Source organism: Brassica napus, chromosome C9, assembly GCF_020379485.1.
Source record: "Brassica napus cultivar Da-Ae chromosome C9, Da-Ae, whole genome shotgun sequence".
Lineage (NCBI taxonomy): Eukaryota > Viridiplantae > Streptophyta > Magnoliopsida > Brassicales > Brassicaceae > Brassica > Brassica napus.
The window spans coordinates 5,700,272-5,722,734 of NC_063452.1; the positions used below are offsets into that span (position 1 = coordinate 5,700,272).

The 22,463-nt window shown below is 34.5% G+C and overlaps 1 protein-coding gene, 1 long non-coding RNA gene and 1 pseudogene across 2 annotated transcripts; 2 read left to right on the forward strand and 1 right to left on the reverse strand.

The window, feature by feature from the left end:
- The first annotated feature begins 919 nt into the window (after window positions 1-919).
- Window positions 920-2,806, forward strand: LOC106357642 (NAC domain-containing protein 104-like). Its single transcript, XM_013797317.3, has 3 exons — window positions 920-1,272; window positions 1,881-2,161; window positions 2,433-2,806. Exons 1-3 carry the CDS (start codon window positions 1,125-1,127, stop codon window positions 2,568-2,570), a joined length of 567 nt encoding a protein of 188 aa, XP_013652771.1. The 5' UTR covers window positions 920-1,124; the 3' UTR covers window positions 2,571-2,806.
- A 2,430-nt stretch (window positions 2,807-5,236) lies between these two features.
- Window positions 5,237-6,061, forward strand: LOC111210032. The gene is made up of 2 exons (XR_002661428.2): window positions 5,237-5,503; window positions 5,592-6,061. It is a non-coding gene; the product is annotated as an uncharacterized LOC111210032 (long non-coding RNA).
- A 254-nt stretch (window positions 6,062-6,315) lies between these two features.
- On the reverse strand, window positions 6,316-10,342 carry LOC106404841 (annotated as a pseudogene).
- Between the last annotated feature and the right edge of the window lie 12,121 nt (window positions 10,343-22,463).

Sequence of the window (22,463 nt, forward strand, 5' to 3'; positions counted from 1 at the left end):
ATAAACATGCTTAATTGTTTCTTAAGAGCATGATTAACTCGGGTTCTTAGGGTGAGGTTCTTAACTCATGATTTGACGTTTTTTGTTATATATTTTTTTTTTTTACACTTTTCGACTAAGAACCGGCTCTTATATCTATTTTTTGAAAGCAGGTTTTTAGTTTTTCTTAGTTAAAAGCTAGGAAATGGTTCTTAACCAAAGCTAAGAACCCCAGCCTAAAAACCCGGATTAATCATGGTCTTATATTCCGGTAAGAACTCCACCCAAAGGATCCTTTACTAATTATGAAAAAAAAAAAAAAAAAAACTGTCGGTTCTTAGTTTAATTAAAACAAAAAAAACTGTCAAATCAAAAATTAAGAACCTCGAATTAATAACATGATCGGAAGTATCCGAGGAGGAAAAAAAAGAAGATACCCTTTTGCGTGGAAGTATCCAATCCTTCCCACCTCTCGTTTCCGCCTGCCTCTTTCTCTCGACTTTTAGTTCTTAAATATTAACTAATTACCGAATTTCACATGTGTAATATTTGGTTCAATCTGACCAAATTTTAGAAAAGTCAGATATCTATTCCGTTTCAAAGCTCTGCTACGTTGTGGAATTGTATATTTTTGTTTGTAGTTTTCTGTATCTATGTTTAGTTACTAGAAAACATATAAATAATCAAATCAAAACAAAATGAAAAAAGAAAAACAGCAGCTAAAATTGTAAGATCCACTTAAGCCGTAAAATAAGCTTTCAAATACCCCTTTGACATCGATTACTTCCATTGCACTTACTTGCTTCCATGTTACCATTATTCTCCTATGTGTTTCTTTATTATTTAAATATTTTATAATAAAATTAAAGATGTTAATTTAATGTGCGTGGTGTGCGCAAGTGAATTAAAGAAGCCAACTTCCTAGTTCCAAAGCCCTTTATGAAAAGAAAAAAAAAATTCCTGGTTCCACTTTCTCCTTAATCTTCTTTTCATATCTCCTATATATACCTCAGTTTCCTACACACTTTCTCCGGTTCCACATCATCTTCTCTGTATATCTACTCTCCTTATTTAATCTTCTTCTACACACACACACGCAGCCACATGTACATGTAAAGCAGATACTGAGATCAATATCGTTATCAATGAATTTACCACCGGGATTCAGATTCTTTCCCACGGACGAAGAGCTCGTCGTCCACTTCCTCCACCGCAGAGCTTCACTCTTGCCTTGTCATCCTGACGTCATCCCTGATCTCGATCTTTACCCTTACGATCCTTGGGACCTTCCCGGTATGTACACTCACATGCATATCTGATATCCCTCTCCATATACGTATCATGCAACATATTTATAATTGAAAGCCTTTTTTACGAATTTTTTTTTTTTATAATTGACTCTATCTATGTATGCATGCATGCATGTGAGTGTGTATCATGTATGTTATATGTTTAGTTGACAATATGTTGATCGTTGTCACCAAGTCACCAACTTAAGTAACTAATCTGTCTTTTCTTTAGCAGTAGACTTTTGTTGGGTTGCTCTTTTTAAGGATTGTTTTTGTTTTCAAAATCTTACCATACACACAAATACCAATAATGCCAATCTCTACCTGATAAGTTTCCTTTTAATTCTTTTGGAAGGAATCTATTAATTGGTGAACTGTAATTATTAATATTGCTTTCTTCATATTCATACATACGCACCGATTTAATCATTCAATCTCATGATACACAAACACAATCAATCATATACACACCAAAACATGTACGTGGACATATATAACAACAAATACACATGTAATTAATATACTACGTACTGACAATTTATCTTCTTTTTTTGGCTAAACTTTGGTACTGACAATTTTTCTTACACTAACTTTGTTTACGTATGATTATAGGGAAAGCTTTGGGAGAAGGGAGGCAATGGTACTTCTACAGTAGAAAGACGCAAGAAAGAGTGACAAGCAATGGGTATTGGGAATCAATGGGAATAGACGAGCCAGTTTTCACAAGCTCCACACACAAGAGAGTGGGTATAAAAAAGTATCTGACTTTCTATCTCGGGGATTCTCAGAGTAACTGGGTCATGCAAGAATATTCTCTCCCAGATTCCTCTTCTTCATCTGGTCGATCTTCTAAGAGATCAAGCCGTGGTTCTACTAGTTCTAGTCATAAACCAGTAAGCTCCCTATATTGTTTCATAAGCTAACATAAACTTAGGACCGGTCATAAACTTAAGCAAGTGAAACATTGACTTATTGTGCCAAAAAATTTAAAATAATTTAAATAAACATAAACCTTAGAATTTGTAAAACAAAACTATATCTAGACATATAAAATTCTTAATAAACTGGTTAAAGCTCCCAAAATTTCAGGGTCGATCTTGCTTTAATTTTAAGTTTTCTAGTTAACAAAATTGATCTCCACGTGGCATGGATATTTGTTAACAGGATTATAGCAAGTGGGTAATATGCAGAGTGTATGAACAAAATTCCAGTGAAGAAGAGGATGATGATGGGGCAGAACTCTCATGTTTGGATGAAGTGTTTTTGTCTTTAGATGATCTTGACGAAGTAAGCTTACCGTAATGAGGACAGAAGCACCCAAAAAGAAAAGGTTTAGTGGGCAATTATTTCTAAAATCTTTGTATCAAAAAGAAAAAAATGGAAAAGGAGAATGAGAATGACATCATTCTTACAAGTTATGTGTTGTAAGATTAGTAATCCCAATTTGCAAGCAAGAAGCAAAACAAAAGGGAAGAATATCTAGTCTTGTTGTATTTTTTTTAATAAATATTCAAATATATGTACACTTCAATACTGAATTAGTTCCCCGAATTCCCTAGTATTCCAAAAAGAAAAATACTGAATTAGTTATCTTTGATTTGAATTAATAATTCTCCTTACGATAACCACAACAATAATTCACGAAAATATGTTATATGAACCAATGAAACAATATGGTGAAAATAAATAATAGATTTATGGTCAGTTCAATCACAACCCTTAAGTTATTGGTTACTGTAGATTACCAATACAATTTAAATTAATATATATATATATCGTCTTTTTGCCTAATATACCTAAGGTTAGGAGGAAAGCCTCATCTACTAGTTTGGGATGAATTTGCAGCATACTTTGCATCATTTGAACAATATTATAACTTTTTTATCAAAAAACAATATTATAACTTAAATATATTTTTACTGGTAGAAACGATTAGAGTTTTGACTAACAAGATCCAAAGCATTAGAACGTTTTTGTATTAAGAAGTGGGAAATAGTAATGATTATGTTACCACTGGATGCATGCAAATGAGACTTAAAAAAAAAAGCCCCCCATGTTGGCAAATAATCATGGGGAAATGCTTATAGTGTGTTTAAAAAGTTATAGAGACCAAACTAACTTTTTTCGTTTGTTCTTTCTTTCTTGAAAGTTTATATGATTTATAATTTATAACTCAACAAATATATAAGAATAAATTTCTCTTTTTACAGATGGAAGAGACAGGCAGCTTGGAAAACAATGTTTATATATGGTGATAATTAACAGTCCTAAGTTCTTAAAGGCAACAAAAAGGTTTTAAGATAACAAAATTCAATATTACAAGCAAATTATGTTGAAGTACATAGTGTGACATTTACATTTTTATATGTACGTGTGGCCTAAACCTGATCCGGTTTCAAGTAGTAGGATTGGTGTTGTGTTAATTATTTATGAGTTTAGCAATCGAGAGCCTTTTTCTCCAAGTTATAGCCTCTCTCTATCTCTATAGATCTTTGATTAGGTTTAGTAGTTGTCTTGTGTTGCCGAGCCAAGAAACATTCTTTCTTCATCTATTTTATATTTTCATTTTTTTATTTTAATGGGTGCTTGCTTAACAAGCACTGACTCATGTATGATGCAAGCACCTTGCACATATAAGTAATTAATAATAAAAAGCAATAAAACAGAAAATATTTTAAGTTGGCAAAGAGTGCGATGCGATTCAAATCATTCACCAAAAAAAAAAATTCCACCTTATAGCACATTGTTATAGCACGTTTTACTGAACTGGTATCGTGGATGAGTTTGAAATTTATGTCTTATATAATATCATTAGATAAACGCTATGATATGATGAATTCTAAAATAACATTTAATTAATGTTATTTTTAAAATTAAGTGAACGGAAAAATAAAACCACTGATTATGCCAATAATTAGCGGGAAATTATAATTAAGTACCAAAAACATTATTTAAGCGGTTTCAGTAATGTTATCAAAAACATGTAATAGCATTTTTCTAACGCTAAAAAATGCTATTCGAATCTCTAAACCCTAAACATGGTTTTAAACTCTAAACTCTAAAGACAACCCTTAAACTATCTTTTCATATTATAATTTCAAATCTTAAAATTAAACTCAAAATTTAATCTTTTTAATCGTAAACTATAATTTCCTAATTACAAATCTTTAATAAAACTCTATATCCTAAATTCTAACTTCAAACATAAACTATAATTTCAATACTCTAAACATAAACTTCAAACCTTATATCATAAAACAATAAAATTTGCTTTACAACACTAAACTTTATTTATATAACTTATATCATAAAACACTAAGTTTATTTTAAATTTCAAACCCTATATCCGAGCTTCTAACCCTAATTATGTTCTAACTCGTACTTACAAAAGTAACAAAATATTAAAAGGTTCAAGCCCTTATTAAGTTTATAATTTTTCAAAATTTTCAAAAAACCTTAACTTCATACACTATATCCAAACTTTAATATATTTTAACTTTATATAAAAATCAAACACGTCAGTATCATATTTACTCAATTTAAATTAATATTTTAATTTCTATGTTAAAAAATTCAAAAGCTTGATATATAAATTTTGTATTATCCAAGATATAAATTAAATATAACTATAAATCAAAATTTTATATAACTTTCCCAAAGTTAAAAAAATCAATTAACAAAAAAAATTTGTAAAAGTTTAGAAGATATGATGAGCATGTTGTTGGTTAAGAAAGTGTCTATATATTAAAAAAAACGATATAATCAAAATTTATTTTAAATCTAAATTTTAAATTTAAATTTTACATCTGTTTTCAAAACTTCAAATTTTAAATTTAAATGCTAAACTATATTTCATAAACTCTTAACTCTATTTTCTAATACCTAAATACCAATCACAAAGTTGAACTTTTAAAATTTAAATCAAAATTTGTAAATTGTGAAATCTAAATCTTAGGTTTTTCCCAAAATAATTTTTATTTTCGAAAATTTATCATAATATTTATATATTAAGCACACAGAAAAATGTATAGGAAAACAATTGATACAAAGAAACAATTACAAAAATATATGATAGGTCAACATAATGTGGCCAATCACGTGAAAAGGTGCAGATCATTCATTGTGTAACCACAACCATTGATGAAAGTTAATCTAACGGACACAAATGCACAAAGATTAAAACCCCCAATTTGTTCTTCTATCTCCTCCTCTTCCCTCTTTCCGTGAAAAATCTGGTCTCTCAATCGATCTCTCTTTCTCTTTTTTCTCTCATTATGCAGTTTTTTAAATCTAATTTCTCTGCTCTCTGTTTTTTTTTTCCAGATCGAATTGCTTCTCCCTGCCATGAAGTTCACATCGTCTCAAGCTCCCTGCCATGAAGTTCACCACCTCGCCTCTGCTAGACTCTCCTCGCTTCATCTCGACTCTCCTTTGACTTCAATGGACGCGGAGATGGTGAAGCCTCGGAAGCTGCGTCGGAGAAGGCGCGAAAACTGTAGTGGAGGAGACCCTGAGGCCGGAAGCAGAGACGACGACGTCTCCTGTCAAGGCTGGAGGAGGCCAGGCGCATCACTGTTGGAGGAGGCGGCTGGAGTGTTCCTTTGTATTTTAGGTTTAGTGTTTTTTTTTTTTTTAGGGTTTTTTGGTTTATTGTAAACCTAATTGGAGAAATTGTGGTGGTTTACTTTATTTTTTAATTTCTGGTTTAGTTTTGTAAACCGAAATTTATTTATAAAACAATTTTAATTTATGGATAAATTTATTTTATTTTTAATTATAAAGTAATTTTCAGTTTAATTTTAATTATTTTAATTATAATTAATTTTGTTTTATCATAAAAAGACCTATATTTAAGTTAATACTATCATTTAAATATTGCTATCTTATTTCCAATTTTCATAGCATTTCGTAAAAAGGGTACTGCACATGGTTTTGTTGTTTTTGGAATAACATGCTCATAACTATAAAACCTTTTTTTTTTACGATACATAACTATAAAACTTCAATGATCATATACAAAAGTAACAAGCTCTGCTTCTTACACAAGTAACAAAACAACGAGAACACTTCTACTACATTGCAACATTCCAAATCAATATTAAAAAGAAACAAAGACTTGGGTTCGAGCCATCGACTATAGATGGTCAAGACTCAAGATAACACAATACAAAACAGAGAGAACCATGAATATACAAAGGACCAAAGAGAAAAAGGAAACAAAAAAAAACCCACAACACTATACATATTACATAAGCTTTACATAGATTCTACCTTTTTAGTGTCTGCTTCAGGCTGCCATTAAGTAGAGACATAAGCCCACCACCATGAACTCTCTCCTCATGAATCATAAGTCAAACATGTTCCTCCCATTGCTATTGCTACTCTTATTGTCTGTTTCAGGTCTCTCAGTGTTTGAGAAGCTTAAAGATTTCATAGATGGAGGCACAAGAACCTGCATTGGTATCATCACCTTCTGTCTTTTTCTCAAGATACTGCTGCGGATAGCGGTCAATCGAGTCAGTGCAATCAGAGACCGCACTGACTTCAGACAGAGAATAATCAGTGGTGGTAGAGACAAGACCACTAAAAAGTCCTGGTCCAATCAAACCAATTTTGCTTCCAGCTTTGTCCTTAGACATACTATCATGCGCAGCGCATAAACCACTCTTCCCTCTAGCAAACTTCTCACATACCAGACCTCCACCCCAGGAGCATCTTTTACCTCCACCATGAGCCTTACACAACTCAGTACTACCTTGTACACTCTTCTCACACCCTAAGCACTTGCACCGTTTCCCACCACCATGCTTCACACAACAATCAGTCTTTCCACGAGCGCTCTTAGTACACCCCACCGCCACACATCTCTTCCCACCACCATGAGCTACACAGAAACTCGTCGCACCATGCACGCTTTTAGAACATATCCCACCTCCATCAAACATACATCGTTTCCCTCCACCGTGTGCTTTACACAGAGGAGTACTACCTTCAGCTCCTTTAGTACATCCACCAAAGATACAACGTTTCCCACCGCCATGACCTTTGCAGTAGTTGGTACTCCCTTGAGCACCTTTAGTACAGTCTAAAGACTGACAACGCCTACCACCACCATGTGATATACAAAGACCAGCTTGTCCCTCAGCACTTCGCTTACATCCTTCAACCCTACACCTTTTGCCACCACCGTGCTTGATGCAGAGTCCTGATTTGTCACGTGCAGCCTTACCACATCCTTCAGGGAACCCACACCTTCTTCCACCTCCATGAGATATGCAGAAGTCTGTTTTCCCTTCAGCGCTTTTTGTGCATCCCAAGTGTTGGCATCTCTTTCCTCCACCGTGTGCTTTGCAGAAAGTGGTTGTGCTCTCAGCACCTTTGTTGCAGCCTGGCTTTTTACATCTCTGCCCACCTCCATGGCCAATGCAGAGCCCTGATGCTCCTCTAGCTCCCTTGGCACATCCTATGAATCTGCACTTCTTTGGACAGGTCGTCCTGTTATGAGAAGATGTGGCAGATGCTGTCTTGTAAGAGAAAGAAGTACCTAGAGAGAACTCTGACTCATGATGGCTCAGCTGTGAATTATAAGCATTAGTGTGTGTATATGTCAGTGAGGAACAATCAAGCCCGCTGAAACTGTCCATGGTCACAGAAGGAGGACCTAGTTTCAAGATTGAGTTATCCTCTGATGAGAGTTCATGAACAGTCCCAGAAGAAGCTGAGACTTTGTTGTTGTTGTTATTAACACTGACATTGTAATAGTACGAGGGAGGTGGTGGACCTAAACCGAGAACCAACCGGCAACCACCATCAGGACAAGTAGTTACATCACAACAAAGGTTATGGTGGTGGTGAGAGCTCCCCATTAATCTCCCTGAGCTGCTTCCAGGGCATTTCAAGGTGAGAGCAGTATCTTTGAGATTGTCTAGGTTTGCCAAAAAATACAGTTCAGATCCATATGAAGAAAGACAGAAGAGGAAATAAAATGGCCAAAAAAACAAGAATACTTAGAACAATTTGTAAAACTATAAACATAAAAGCAACTTGAGATATAAACATCTCCCACCACTGACAAATCCACTTGTGTCTACCATGTCCATCTTCAAGAATGAGCAAGAGCAAGAACCTTTCTGCAGCAGTTACAAACTCTATGTCAGTAGTAGAAAAGCAATGACATAAGACTTATAATAATAAAAACTGCATTGGAGGTAATAGTGAAATACAGATTGCAGTTTTAATGGAGTTAAGAGATTCAAAGTACAGACCAATAATTGGGTACTAAAAACTGTGGTTGAGAAGGACAAAAGTACCAACCAAAATGACTTATGGTTAGTTTGTAAAAACATTTTTTGTGGCCTCGAAAAAACAAAAATCTGATTGTACTTTTTTTTTACTTGAACAACTAAAAAATTCTGAATTGTTTGAGAGATCATTTATACTTGATAACACTTGTATCATCTTTTTGTTCAACACACTTGTATCATCATAACTTGGAAATTCAGCTTGTTTTGTTTGATTAAGTGATTACAACAATGTGGATTTCCCAAACAAGATCTAATCAAGGGAATCATTGTTTTCTCGCAAATAAAAACAAAATCTAAAAGAAAACACCATGGAAGATTCTTATGTTTTAACTAGTTTATAACTTTCCATGCAAACCACTGTCCAAGAGAAATGTTTTTCGGAATAACCTCTCCTCTCCCAACCAAAACTTGTTTAAAGTTTAAACATATGGACACTTAACAAAAAAAATTAGTTTAAATTTTTTTGGGGGAAAAAACTAATTAAACCCACATCAAAGTAAAAGAAAAAGAGACTAAGATAAATAATTCATATCATACTCTTGAAGGTGAAACATCAAAAAATCAAAACCCTAATTTTAAAACAAACCCTAAAAGGAGCAAGAGACAATAACAGAAACTAGCTGAAAATAAACCGGCAAGAAAGTGTTTATAAGCCATTCATTCTGATGCATCATTTATTACTCCATAGATCAGTAAGAAAAAGAAACAAAAAATAACTAAAAGGAGCCAAATAAGAACCTGATGGATCTATAAGATAGGGAGACAGATTCCTTAAGCAAAAAAACAAAAAAACTTAGGAAACTAAAAAAATCTCCTCGTCTCAAAAATATTTACTTATTTAGGGAAGAAGAAAAAGACAGACTGAAAACATATTATCGAGGCAGAAGAGAGAGAAAGGAGATATTATTACGAGCGGTTCATGTCCTCGTTTATAAACGAGAGATCGAGCCAAATTACCCAAAATACCCTCTATCTTCGTCGGTTCTGATTGGATGAGATACTGCCCTATTTTGGAAAATTACAAAAACGCTTTTCTATGAAAGCGACGCCGTTTTGAGGGACAAAGCACTTCTGAATTTCTGTTGACTCGAGTGGGGTAGTGATACTGCGACAAGTCACTTCTGAATTTCTTATATAAAATAAAACTGATCCCACTCCATAATTTACGACGACATCGTAAAATTTACAGTTTCTGTCGTGAAACTTAGGATTTAAAACTGTAAATTTCTGTATATTATTGATGAATGAGTGTTCTTTTTTTTTTTTGATCAAATGTTACAAGAGTGCTCCCTTTATATAAGGGTTACAAGAAAGATAAATGGAAATACAAGAATAGAAAAGATTACAAATCATAAACATAAGTAAATTAGGAAAATTAGAAGAATGAAAAGTCTCTTGGCCGCCTCTCTCTCGTACTCGGACGACTCTCTCTCCTCTCTCTCTCTCCTCTCTCTCTCTCTCTCCTGCGGTTTGGGTCTCGAATAGATCGGACCGGTTATGGACATCCATCAATTGACTTATAACACTCCCCTTTGGATGCCATAACCATACAGAGATTGTAATACGCTTAATGTTGCCTCATTAAAACCTTATCAGGAAAACCCAGTGGGACAAAACCATGATGAAGGAAAAAGAGTACAACACGCACTTCTCCCTCTGGTGTGAACGTCAGTGGAGGTCTTTCAGCCTACGCATCCCAATCTGATGCGTGAGCTTCCTGAACGTGCAGGTCGGAAGTGCCTTAGTGAATAGCTCAGCTAAATTGTCGTTGGACCTTACTTGGACGACCAGGACTTCGCCGGCTTTCTGAAGCTCGTGCGTGAAAAAGAACTTAGGTAATATGTGCTTCGTCCTGTCTCCTTTGATGTAACCGTCCTTGAGCTGAGCAATGCATGCAACATTGTACTCATACATCACTGTTGGCTCTTTGTCCTCAGACATCCCGCAATCAGCTCGGACATGTTGGGTCATCGACCTCAACCAAACACACTCGCGGCTGGCCTCATGAATGGCCAAGATTTTCGAGTGATTAGATGATGTGGCCGCGATGGTTTGTTTCATGGAACACCATGAAATGGCCGTACCTCTATGTGTAAAGACATATCCTGTCCGTGATCGAGCATGATGTGGATCTGATAGATATCTTGCATCAGCAAAGCCAACTAAACCATCTTTGTTATGGTTAGTATAATATAGACCCAAGTCCTTCGTTCCTTGCAGGTAACGAAGAACATGTTTTATCCCGTTCCAGTGCCATTGGGTCGGACATGAGCTAAACCTAGATAGTAGGTTCAAGACAAAGGCTATATCGGGCCGTGTGAGTTGCCAAGTACATTAAAGCTCCTATGGCACTGAGATATGACATTTCGGGACCAAGGACATCCTCATCGTCCATTTTGGGACGAAATGGATCAGTGTCCAGACCGAGAGATCTCACGACCATGGGACTGGTCAGAGGATGGCAATCAGCAATATTAAACCTCTTGAGTACATTTTCTGTATATGTCATTTGATGCACAAGGATACCATCATTTATGTACTCAAGTTGTAATCCCAAACAGAATTTTGTTTTCCCGAGATCTTTCATCTCGAATTCTTTCTTAAGGTATTCAACCGTTTGGGAAATCTCTCCAGAGGTTCCAAGGATGTTCAGGTCATCAACATACACTGCTATGATCACGAATCCTTTATTTTCGAATTTCTTAATGAAAATACATGGACTGATAGGGTCATTTCTATATCCCTCTTTCACTAGGTACTCACTTAGTTTATTGTACCACATCCGTCCGGATTGTTTCAGTCCATAAAGAGATTTATTCAACTTAATACAATGTTGTTCTCGAGAACTCTCTTTGTTTTTCAATTCGATACCTTCTGGGACTTTCATGTAAATTTCATTATCCAGTGGACCATATAGGTATGCGGTTACAAAATCCATTAACCGTAAATCTAGACCTTCTCTCACGGCTATGTCTCCTCATAGTTTATTCCTGGTCTTTGTGAGAATCTTTGTGCAACAAGTTGGGCTTTATACCTCACGAATTCACCATTCTCATTTATCTTTCTCACAAAAACCCATTTGTATCCAACTGGTTTGATATCGTGAGGTGTCCGGATTATTTGGCCAAATACACCTCTTTTTCTCAATGATCCTAACTCCATGTTTATGGCTTCTTTCCATTTAAGCCAATCTGGTCGTTGCATGCATTCATATATAGACGTGGGTTCATTATCCTCATTATCCATAAGTTCAAGTGCTACTTCATAAGCAAATACATCCATGTCGACATGTTTTCTGTTCCATTGTTTTCCAGACGAGACATAGTTTATTGAGATCTCATTATTATCTGCACCATCAGTACCATGAATCTTGGTGTCCCAATGTTGTGGTCACGAAATCCATGGTTCAACCAGAGCCTCACCAAACCGTCTAAACCGGCCATCTAGGAGGTACCAGCGACCAAGGTTCAGTCCAAGGCGTATATCTATACAACCAGAAAGACTTTCAACATGAAACCAATTTTATTGGATTCTACACTCAAGTAGGAGTCCATCCCAATTGGAATCAAGCCAAAATATTCACGGAGAAAGAAGTTATGAATTTCACAAGTCAGAGGTTTTCCAGCCCGTCCACCTGCGAGTATCCGACTTTAGAAGAAGATTCAAGATCAATTAAGGAGCGGTCTGAAGCAAAGCCCATCATAGGAGTCAAGAGAAGTTTATCATCTTTCCAGAAAGCCCAAGATCAGGAGAAATGGCCACGGAAATTAGGAGTTATGATCAATTCCCCAGAACCGGCCAAACCGACGTCATCTATGGAAAGTCTTCAACCAATTCAACTTGGTTTGACCCAGAGCTATTTATGGGAACCACGAGATCATCTTAACCAATCAGGAGGTATTCCAGAAGTCCTTAGCTGCACCAGAACCCAGGAGATCAGTCGGTTCAATGGAGAATCACTTAAATCAAACCGGAGCTATTTCTGGAAAGATTGGACAATCTTTCGGTTTGATCCCTTCCAAGCAATTCCAATCCAACCAGGAGAACCAGACGACATCCAGACTAAACCAAGACATCCAGTAGACATTATACACGATCCAGAAGAGTTCTACAACTTCATACCATGCACCAGCCCACATAGGAATAAGAAGATCCCCATTATCACCGAACTGCCTTATTTGGAGTCTCTTGCATTCAAACTCCAACAGCTCTTTTTCTACCAAGGCAAGGACGATATAAGCATCTATCAAGCATTCAAGAAGGTCCCAAGAAAGCTCTCTTATCCCCTTAAACCATCCAGGTTCAAGAAAAATCAGATTCTTTACTTGGAGCCAAAATCCCACAAAAGGCTCCAACAGCTAGTTTTCGATTTCTTTCTTAGTTTTGATTTGTTTCCTTTTCTATTTGTTTTAGAACGTTAGGACCTTTGTCTCTGAGCATTATATAAGCTCCTAGACGTCCATTGTAAAGATCACCCTTAATCACCAAGTTAATAAAAAGTTATTCAGTTTTTATCAAAGATTGTTCTTTGTATAAAATATCGGTCTTTAGGATTCAAAGAGAGATTCTTTGTTGTTCTATTGATTTCGTGAGTCTAGTTTATTTGTGCAAATAAATAAGCTCAGTACACAGATTGAGAGAGTCAATCACATCGTCCCACCATTCCATCCGATTGAGAGATTCAATCAAAACCTCCTTCGCTAATCCACTTCAATCCATCTTTTGATCAAGCTGAGAGTGATACACATCCAGCAGCTTGATTCCGCCATATCTATCATTTTTCTTTGTTTATTTATCTTAGTTTATTCTTCATAGCATTCGTATCTCATTCATCTTTCATTTGTTTCAGGTTTTACAATCGATTTCAGACCATATCGACCAACCGGTCACATCTTTGGTTGACCCGATTTGAACCTCCAACAACCATTTGGGCGACCCAGCTTCCAGCCTGCAACATTTGGTATCAGAGCTGAAGCTCCTGAATCAGGTCACTCTATCCTTACATCATTCATATTTGTTTGCATTTGTTTTCTTTAAAAAAAAAAAAACAGTTTTTTTGCATTGTTATTGTTCTTAAAAAAAAAAAAAAAAAATAGAGAAGAAGTTTCTTGCATTTGATTCACGAAAATTGAAAAAGAAATCTCATATTGTGTTTGCATTCATTCCCCAGCTCCACTTTCCATTTTAAGATTTTGTGCATTCATTTAAGAAAAAAAAAATCTACATTCCATATTTGTTTCTTGTTTGAATCTTGCATAAAAATAAAAATAAAAAGGCATAGCATTTTTTTTTTAATTTCGTGCATACCATAGTTGTTTCATAAGTTTCTTATTTGCATTAAAAAAAAATCATTCAGCTTAGCTTATATCATTTTGGTCCAAGAATACATTTTAGTTTCCATTTCCGGTTTTTTTTTGCATTTCATCCTAAGAAAATTCAAAAAAAATATCCTTGTTAGTTTGTTTACATATTTTCTTTCCATTTGTGGTTCTTATCATACCATATAGTTTAATTTCGAGTTTACATTCAGAAAACCAAAAGAAAAAAAAAATTATTTATTGCATAGTTATTTCATATCGGTTCATATTTGCATATTTTCTCGGTTTAGTTAAATTGCATCATTGCATTTGTTTTATTTTGGTTCTACCAAAACTTCCCATACTTTCACTTGTTCTTTGAGATTGATTTCAGGAAGCCATGGTAGGAAAAACACACGGCCAATGTCAGATGGTCAAACAGAACCAACAGTTGACAGCTTTGCAAGAGATCAATGATCGGATTGCTCAGTTGAGGAAAAGAAACAAGGCCCGAGGCCAACGTCCACAGCAAGGAGAAAGGAGATTTGGAGACTCACCAGAGGCTGTCTATGTCGAGCCCAAGCCACCAGATCCTTCAAGGATCAATCAACATCCAACTTCTCAAACCCATACTCATCATGTTGCTAATTCTCGGTTTGATCACAAATCTTTTGCTGATAAAATTGAACTCTTTACATTTTCAGGAGGAAGAAGTTACCTATTTTGGGAGAGGAACCTTGATGAATGGTTTCACTACAACAACATTCTGAAAGAAGAGAGACTATCTTATGCCATTGATCAGCTAAGAGGTAATGCCTTTAAATGGTGGGTACAAGAAGAAGATGATAGATGGTTTTACAAGGAGCCAGCTATCAAAACGTGGAGAGATCTTAAGAAAGTCATGAGGGATGAATTTGCACCAGAACTCACAAGATCTAAAATCCAAAAGATATACCCACGGAGGTATCTAACTCATGGTTCCAAAGAAAAATCAGACAACCCGATTTTTCAAACTCTCTTGATAGAGATCAACTAAATGCTTGGGAGTCCTACAAGTCTTAGCCCAATGATTTCCCATTCCACACCTATGACACACTGATTTGCTTGAGTTGGTCGAGTGTTGAGGTTTGAATGAAGATCCACGGCCGCGACCATGACCTCTTCCAAATGAGCCACGGTCACACCCATGGTCTCTACTATGTTGATTCCCTCGCCCGCGGCCAAAGGAGTTTCGGCCATTTCCACGTCCGATCCACTTTCCTCGACCACGGCCATTATGGCCATTTCCTTGGACGTGATGGGATTCTTTATTGTCCTCTGTCGTGTGTGCTTCAGGTAGTGGAGCCGATCCAAGAGGTCTCATCTGACTGTTTCTCATTAGTAATTCATTGTTCTGCTCAGAGAGCAAGAAACAGGAAATAAGATCAACATAGGTTTTGAAACCTTTCTCACGGTATTGTTGTTGTAACAATACATTGCTTGTGTGGAAAGTGGAAAAGGTTTTCTCAAGCATATCATGATCCATAATACTTTCACCACACAGTTTCATTTTAGAAACGATCTTAAACAATGCAAGAGTTATACTCGTCCACATACTTATAGTCTTGGATCCTGAGATTCGTCCAATCAAACCGAACTTTTGGTAAGATCACCGTTCACTGGTGATCATATCTCGATTTCAATTCAGTCCAAAGATCTAGTGAATTCTCAATGGTTTGATATTGATCCTTGAAACTCTCAGCTAGATGATGACGAATGATCAAGATGGCTCTGTAACGATCCTTTTCATCGGCATTATTGTTCTCGGTGATACATTCACCGAGACCCTTGGATTTCAGGATGATCTTAGCATCAAGCGCCCACTGAAAATATCTTCAGATAGATTTAGGGCAGCAAAATCCAGGTTATTGATTTTCGACATCTGAAATCATGGATTAGTATTTTAGATCTTTTAGTAATAGTTATAAAATTAAACGATTAGGGTTTTAGGTTTAAACAATCAATCAATGCCTCACGGCCAAGATCTATGCCTCACGGCCGAGTCAAGCCTCACGGCTATGCAATCGGTTTAACTCTTATGCATTTAGTTTAACATGTAATTGCAATCCTAACATGGTTTCTATCAGTTCATACGAGATGCAAACAAAACAAGAGACCTCTCGGCCAAGAAACAGAACAAGCCACACGGCTATTTGGTTTGATTCAATATCATTCTTAGAATAAGTTCTAAGTGCAATTGCAATCAATCAATATGATCAGATTTTTATGGTATGAATGCAACAAGGCTACACGGCCACGAGTATGATCAGATATAGAACAATTAACCTAGAATGCAACAAGGCCACACATCCACAATTCAGATTCGATTTCAAAAATAATCTAACAAGCAATTTCAAATTCAGGATGATCAATTCAATTTCAATCAATCAGTAAGTTTTAATCAATCAATATTTTTCGAATTAGGGTTTAGGAATTTTTGAAAATTTGATCTTTGATCATTGATCAAAGGGATTTGATTTGAGATTCAAAACCTTTAAGGTTTTTATTTTAATTGATCAATGGATCAATCTCGTTTTTAGGGTTTGGGGATCGAACTTATAGAGCTTCGATTTACTCATCGAACTTTTAGAGCTTCGATTTACTCATCTAGGGTTTTGATCTATTGTCCTATGGCTTTATCTTAGAGATTATATTTTAGAGTTTCATTCTTTACAATCAACCAGATTCGATTCATGTTCTTAGAATTCGAATTACCTTAGGTTAATAGATTGTAGAAACCAGACCACCAAGAGACAACCTCGAGCTGGACAGCGAACTGGAACGGACGCGAGCTGGCTGCTTCCTATCGGGTCGCAAACGGTGTTGAGGTTACGAGCGACTGATCGGGGAACGCGAGCTGTTGCAGTCGGGATCGCGAGCGGCTCTGATGTGAACGGGAAGCTGAGGTCGTCTAGGATCAGGAACGCCTTGGGGCTGGAGCTGATCAGGTGGACACGAGCTGGAACGCCTTGTTGGAACAAGAGACGCGATCGGGGATAGGGTTAGATGCGATTGCCGGTTAGGTTTAGGTTTAGGGTTTTATCGATTAGGTTTTAGGCTCAGGGTGTTAAACTTTCGTGCTGATAACGTGTTGTGAAACTTAGGATTTAGAACTGTAAGTTTTTGTATATTATTAATGAATAAGTGTTCCCTTTTTATAAGAGTTACAAGAGAAATAAATGGAAATATAAGAATAGGAAAGATTACAAATCATAAACATAAGTAAATTATGAAAACTAGAAGAATAAAGAGTCTCTTGGCCGCCTCTCTCTCATACTCGACCAACTCTCTCTCTTCTCTCTTTCTCCTGCGGTTTGGGTTTCTAATAGATCGGACCGGTTATGGATATCGATCAATTGTTATGCTTATTGCTTGAAGTAGATTGATGTACTTGATACAGGTGGAATCGGGAATCGATTCTCAACAGGGAAGAAAATGTTAGATGTGCTAATTTGTTTATTTATATCAATTGATTTATATTGTAGTATGGACGCTTGCTTTATATCAATTATAGATGGCAAAAAAAAATGTTGTGACGCGACGGACCACACTATATAAAAGAACCAGGTCATCACCTGCGACTTGCACAGGGTGAGAAAACTTAAAGAAATTATAAGTTTGAATATATAGATATTAGAAATGTAAAAGTGATAGACACAAATATTACATGTTATTTATGTTAACGGATTCAACGAAATTGTAGATATGTAAATAATGTAAGCTTCAAAGTTTTTTAAAACTTGTGTTATTTGTTTTGTGTGATTGAAGTATATTTCGTGAAAATGAATCTATAAGAGTAAACAAAAACTTATATAAAATTAATTATGAAAGAAAGATAAAACGAAATATATGCATTATAATTATTGCTTTCAGAAAATAAAATATGAATATAAGATAAAACGAAACATAGGCGATAAAATAAAATAAAATGTGAAAACATATCCTATATAATAAGGAAACAAAATAAATAAAAAAAACTAAGAAAACTATGACTGCTGTGAAAAGTATCTTCAAAACTCTTCGTTTACAATTCTATAAAGTCCGCCATTGGTGTACTTCTGATTTTGTTAATGATGATTCAGAAATAGTGATGTGGTGAGGAGTTGTGTTGACACTGCGTATTTATATAGAGTTTTGATGATGAAAACAAATAGCCAAAATTATAGTAGCAAATATTTACTAATTAATATTTCCATACTTGCCGTACAATTTACTTTAAAACTGGTCTTTTCACATGTTGTTTTAAAAAGCGCAGCTCTCAAATTAGGCAAAATTTGGATATTGAATCGTATATGGAAACGTGTTTCTCAACGACTATAATTGAGGTAAATTACTTGATGGTTTTAAAAATTCATTTAGTGAAGATTATGAATTGATTATAAGCTTGATAAATAGTATTGTACAGCAAGGTTTGCATTATGGCGAAAGAGAATATTCAGTATCCATATTCTTAGGTAATCCCAAATAAATTTAATTTGTAAAATAAGGAAATCTGAGGAAATAAAGTTAGCCGATGACATTAATATGTTTGTAGTATATAACGAAATATTCACATTCCCTATAGCTTATAAATTACAAATATTTATACCATAAATAAAGAATTAATTCAAACCATATAAGAAAATCTGAGGAAGTAAACTTTGTCAATCTAAGCATTAAACTGTTTGTAGGCCAAGGAAAAAATATTGACTTGATTTTCAAAATCATCGGAAGAAAATCAACTATGAATTGATTACACACTTGACTCCAAAATTTAAGATCTGATTGATGCGTTTGTAAAATCTAAACTAGCCAAATCCTTGATTTTCTTCCGATGATTTTGATAATTAATAATTTGATTGTATCAATTATGCATTGTTTACGGAAATGATAATTAATCATCGGAAGAAAGACATAATCAAATATTATGAATTGTTTACGAAAATTTAATGTATTTTCCTAAATTACTGTCGATTTTAATTGTTTTTCTAACTAAGATTAATAATTTTGAACATATATGTAGTTTCAAATATTGCATAGTTTTATGATTGGTCGAAATATTGCATAGATTTATGCATAATTTGATCATGATCTTCGAAGTATTAAAATATTTAAAAAAAAACAAATTGATTTTAAAGAATTCTTAGTTTAATATTTTTCACTTCATAGCTTTGTTATAAATATTTTTAAAGCAATATATTACATGTTTGAGAATTATTTTTTCGAATATGATGTAAAACGGTTGCACTTAGTCTGTCACAAAATCAAACGATCTCTTCAACGAATATTTGTCACAGTATTTTGAAAAAGTGTATTGAATTAAAAATATTGTTCACTTCATAAATCTGTTATATATATTTTTTTAAAAGCAATATATGATTTGGTCACTCAAATTTAATGTAAAAATATCATCCGTTGCAAAAAATATGTATAAATCAACGATGGACAATCATGTATTCGTAATAACTTTGACGTGATGAAACCGTATTCAAATAACAACGATGCGATATCCGTTAAATCCCTTATATAGGAAACTCCTCTTTTCACGTCATTTTTGTTTTCATTATCACGCTAACATTGCCGTTGACAATAATCTATTTGATCATGTGATTGACAATTCAAATTTGAATCATATATTATGGGAAAAATCAAATTGGTAATGTATTAAATTGTGTTGCCTTGAATCTAAACTATCATAAAATGATTGTGGACTATAGTTGCTTTGATAATTATGGAAACAATAAACATGGTTAACATGCAATGGAGGAGATTTGAAATTATTATTAGCTCTTAAAAATATAATATATTGGATCGTTTTATGTCATTTAAAAAAAAAGTGTATGTATATATCTATTACATTTTGCCGTTATGTAGTAATTCTTGAACATTGCAATTGTGATTGGTATCTTTATCTAATATGGAGAAGAGTTGCAGCAACATATATATAAGTAGATATGTAGATACATACGTAGACAATGGATTTTATGTAGTCTAACTATATAGAAAGATATTAATATTTAAGTCAGGCTATATAACGAAATCGATCATTATGAAGAATCTCAGGTTATGGCAATAAAATATCTGCGTATTTAAAGATCCAACCGTTTGTAATTGAACCGTAGCAAGCAGAGCGCAGATTTATTTTTTTTGTTAGTCAATAAGTTTATAGTATATACCCAATTTTTAATGTAATGTTCAATGGCAAATTTTGTAATTAGGCTAGTTAAGAAAGAGTTTTTGAATATATGAGGTGAAAAAGCTTATGGTGCTGATACGTAAGAAATGATACACATGTAATAAATACATGAATGAAATGTTACTTATATACAATGCTACTCAAATAATAAAAAAGAAATATTTATTAAAATATTTATAATAAATGAAATTTGATGTTTGGGTTGTTCCAAGAGGCAAGCAATTCCTACTATGTCAGCCAATCTTTATATATAAAGTTAGTTTTTTTTCTTCTTATGACAAGTGGCAAGGGGGTTTGATGACATGTGTCTTTCATATTTTTTTTTTTACATTTTAAGTCCTTTTTCTTATAGATTATTTCAATTTAGCGAAGTACTTTCTAATTATGCATTATTTACTCTTTTAATATTAACCATCTTTGTATAAAATTTGATAATTTATTTTATTGGTCACTAAAATTCAAGATGAATAAAAAAAAAATAAAATAAATAAATAAATAATTTTAAATATTTTCTATCATTTTTGTTATTTTACCATTTTCTATTATTTTATGATGAGAGGATTCATGATGAGGAAGAAGAGAAGCATGACGAGCAAAACCAAGATAAACTTATGTATGCAGACTCTCACAACATGATATGTATGATTCGGGAAGAGGCGGTCGGTATGGATATCGAGGAAGAGGTCGTGGTAGATTTGGATATCAACAAAACATATATTATAGGCAAGAGAGAGACACATCAAAGGTTGAGTGTTACCGATGTGATAAGATAGGTCACTTCGCTCAGAACTGCCCTACAACTTCCACAAATAACCAAACTAATAAGAAAAAACTAGAATACAACGCATAATCTAAACCTACAACTTCCACAACCAAAAGAAAAAACCAATTATACTATAGTAACACTAACTCAATAAAAGTTTGGAGCCGGAAAAAGATCAACAAAGAAAACTAACTTACCTCATCTTACCAATAATATCATGGATAGAACAAGCAGATGTTAGAAAAGATAAAAGAATATTCCTTCTGTTCCAAAATATTTGATGTTTTGTGTGTATGAACAAGAATTAAGGTATACACTTTTTTCTAAAAGAAACATTAAAAATATAAACCAAAATTAATTCATCCAATCCTTAAAAATAAATATAAAACATCACTGGTCACACAGTTTTCAATAAAATTTAAATTAATATAAAATATCAAAACATCATCTATTTTGAAACATCATAACTTTTCTAAAACATCATATATTTTGGAACAGAGGGAGTAAAATATAAGACAAAACATTCCTCCGAGCTCAAAGGAGCGTGATCAAGCACCAACCCAAAAAACCCAAAAAACCAAAAGGTCAGAGAAAGAATAATCATCAGGAGACCAGAGTCACCACGAAACAAGAAGACACATGCCACAAGCACCGGAATCACAACCACCAGCTAAAAGGTAAGAAGCACCTCACAAACTAAACAAGCACATACAAGACGTTCATGCCAGCGAAGAACCACAAAGCTCTAAGTAGAAGAGACCAAAGCTCCAAAGACTAACTCCGCACACCTACACCAAGGAAAGTAAGAGAAGAAAAGAAACAACCTGGGGGAGGGAGAATGGAAGCCTACCACCGAAAAACAAGAGCTCAAACTTTAGACTAGAGATAACCTTCCAAGCACATAAAGCATACACAGAAGAAAACACTATCCAAACCTGGAGTAGCAAATATGGCGAAAAAAGAGTCACCAGAGAAGCGAGCAGCAATGAAAGGTGCAACAAGATGAGAGAACAAAGATAGAAAAGGAGACGAAACAAAATCATCAAACCGTGGAGCCATCCTCGAGATATGAAAAAGAGCATAGAAGTCAGATCACCAAAACCCAGATCTTGAAAACCAAGACGAGCAGAGACTATCGACGGCAAGTCAAAGAGAGGAAGACAACATCAAAGACAACTGAACTCTGACCCAACCCAACAAGATGTAGTTCCTAAAATTAGCCAAAATCTAAAAAAGAAGAGGACCAATATTGACCAAAACAACCTACAACACAGTGAAAAACAACCGCACAATTGAGAATTTGTAAGCATGATCTATAACAAATACCAGATAATATCACAAGAGATGAATGTGAGGAAAAACAAGAACACAAAGGTGAGTCTTTTCTCAGTGATGGCGAGAAGCACAGCACACCGGAAAGGTAAACGAATTACATAGATGAGGACGGCTCAGGGTCAAAATATGGAGAGTGGACAAAAAACATTTTAAAAGAGTAATGTTCAAAAATGCGACAAATTAAAATACAATTCTGACGCTAAAACCATCAATCTTAAAATTAACAAATGCCTAAATGCAAAGTTATTAAAATTCAATATAATTTACATTAAAAGCTCACTT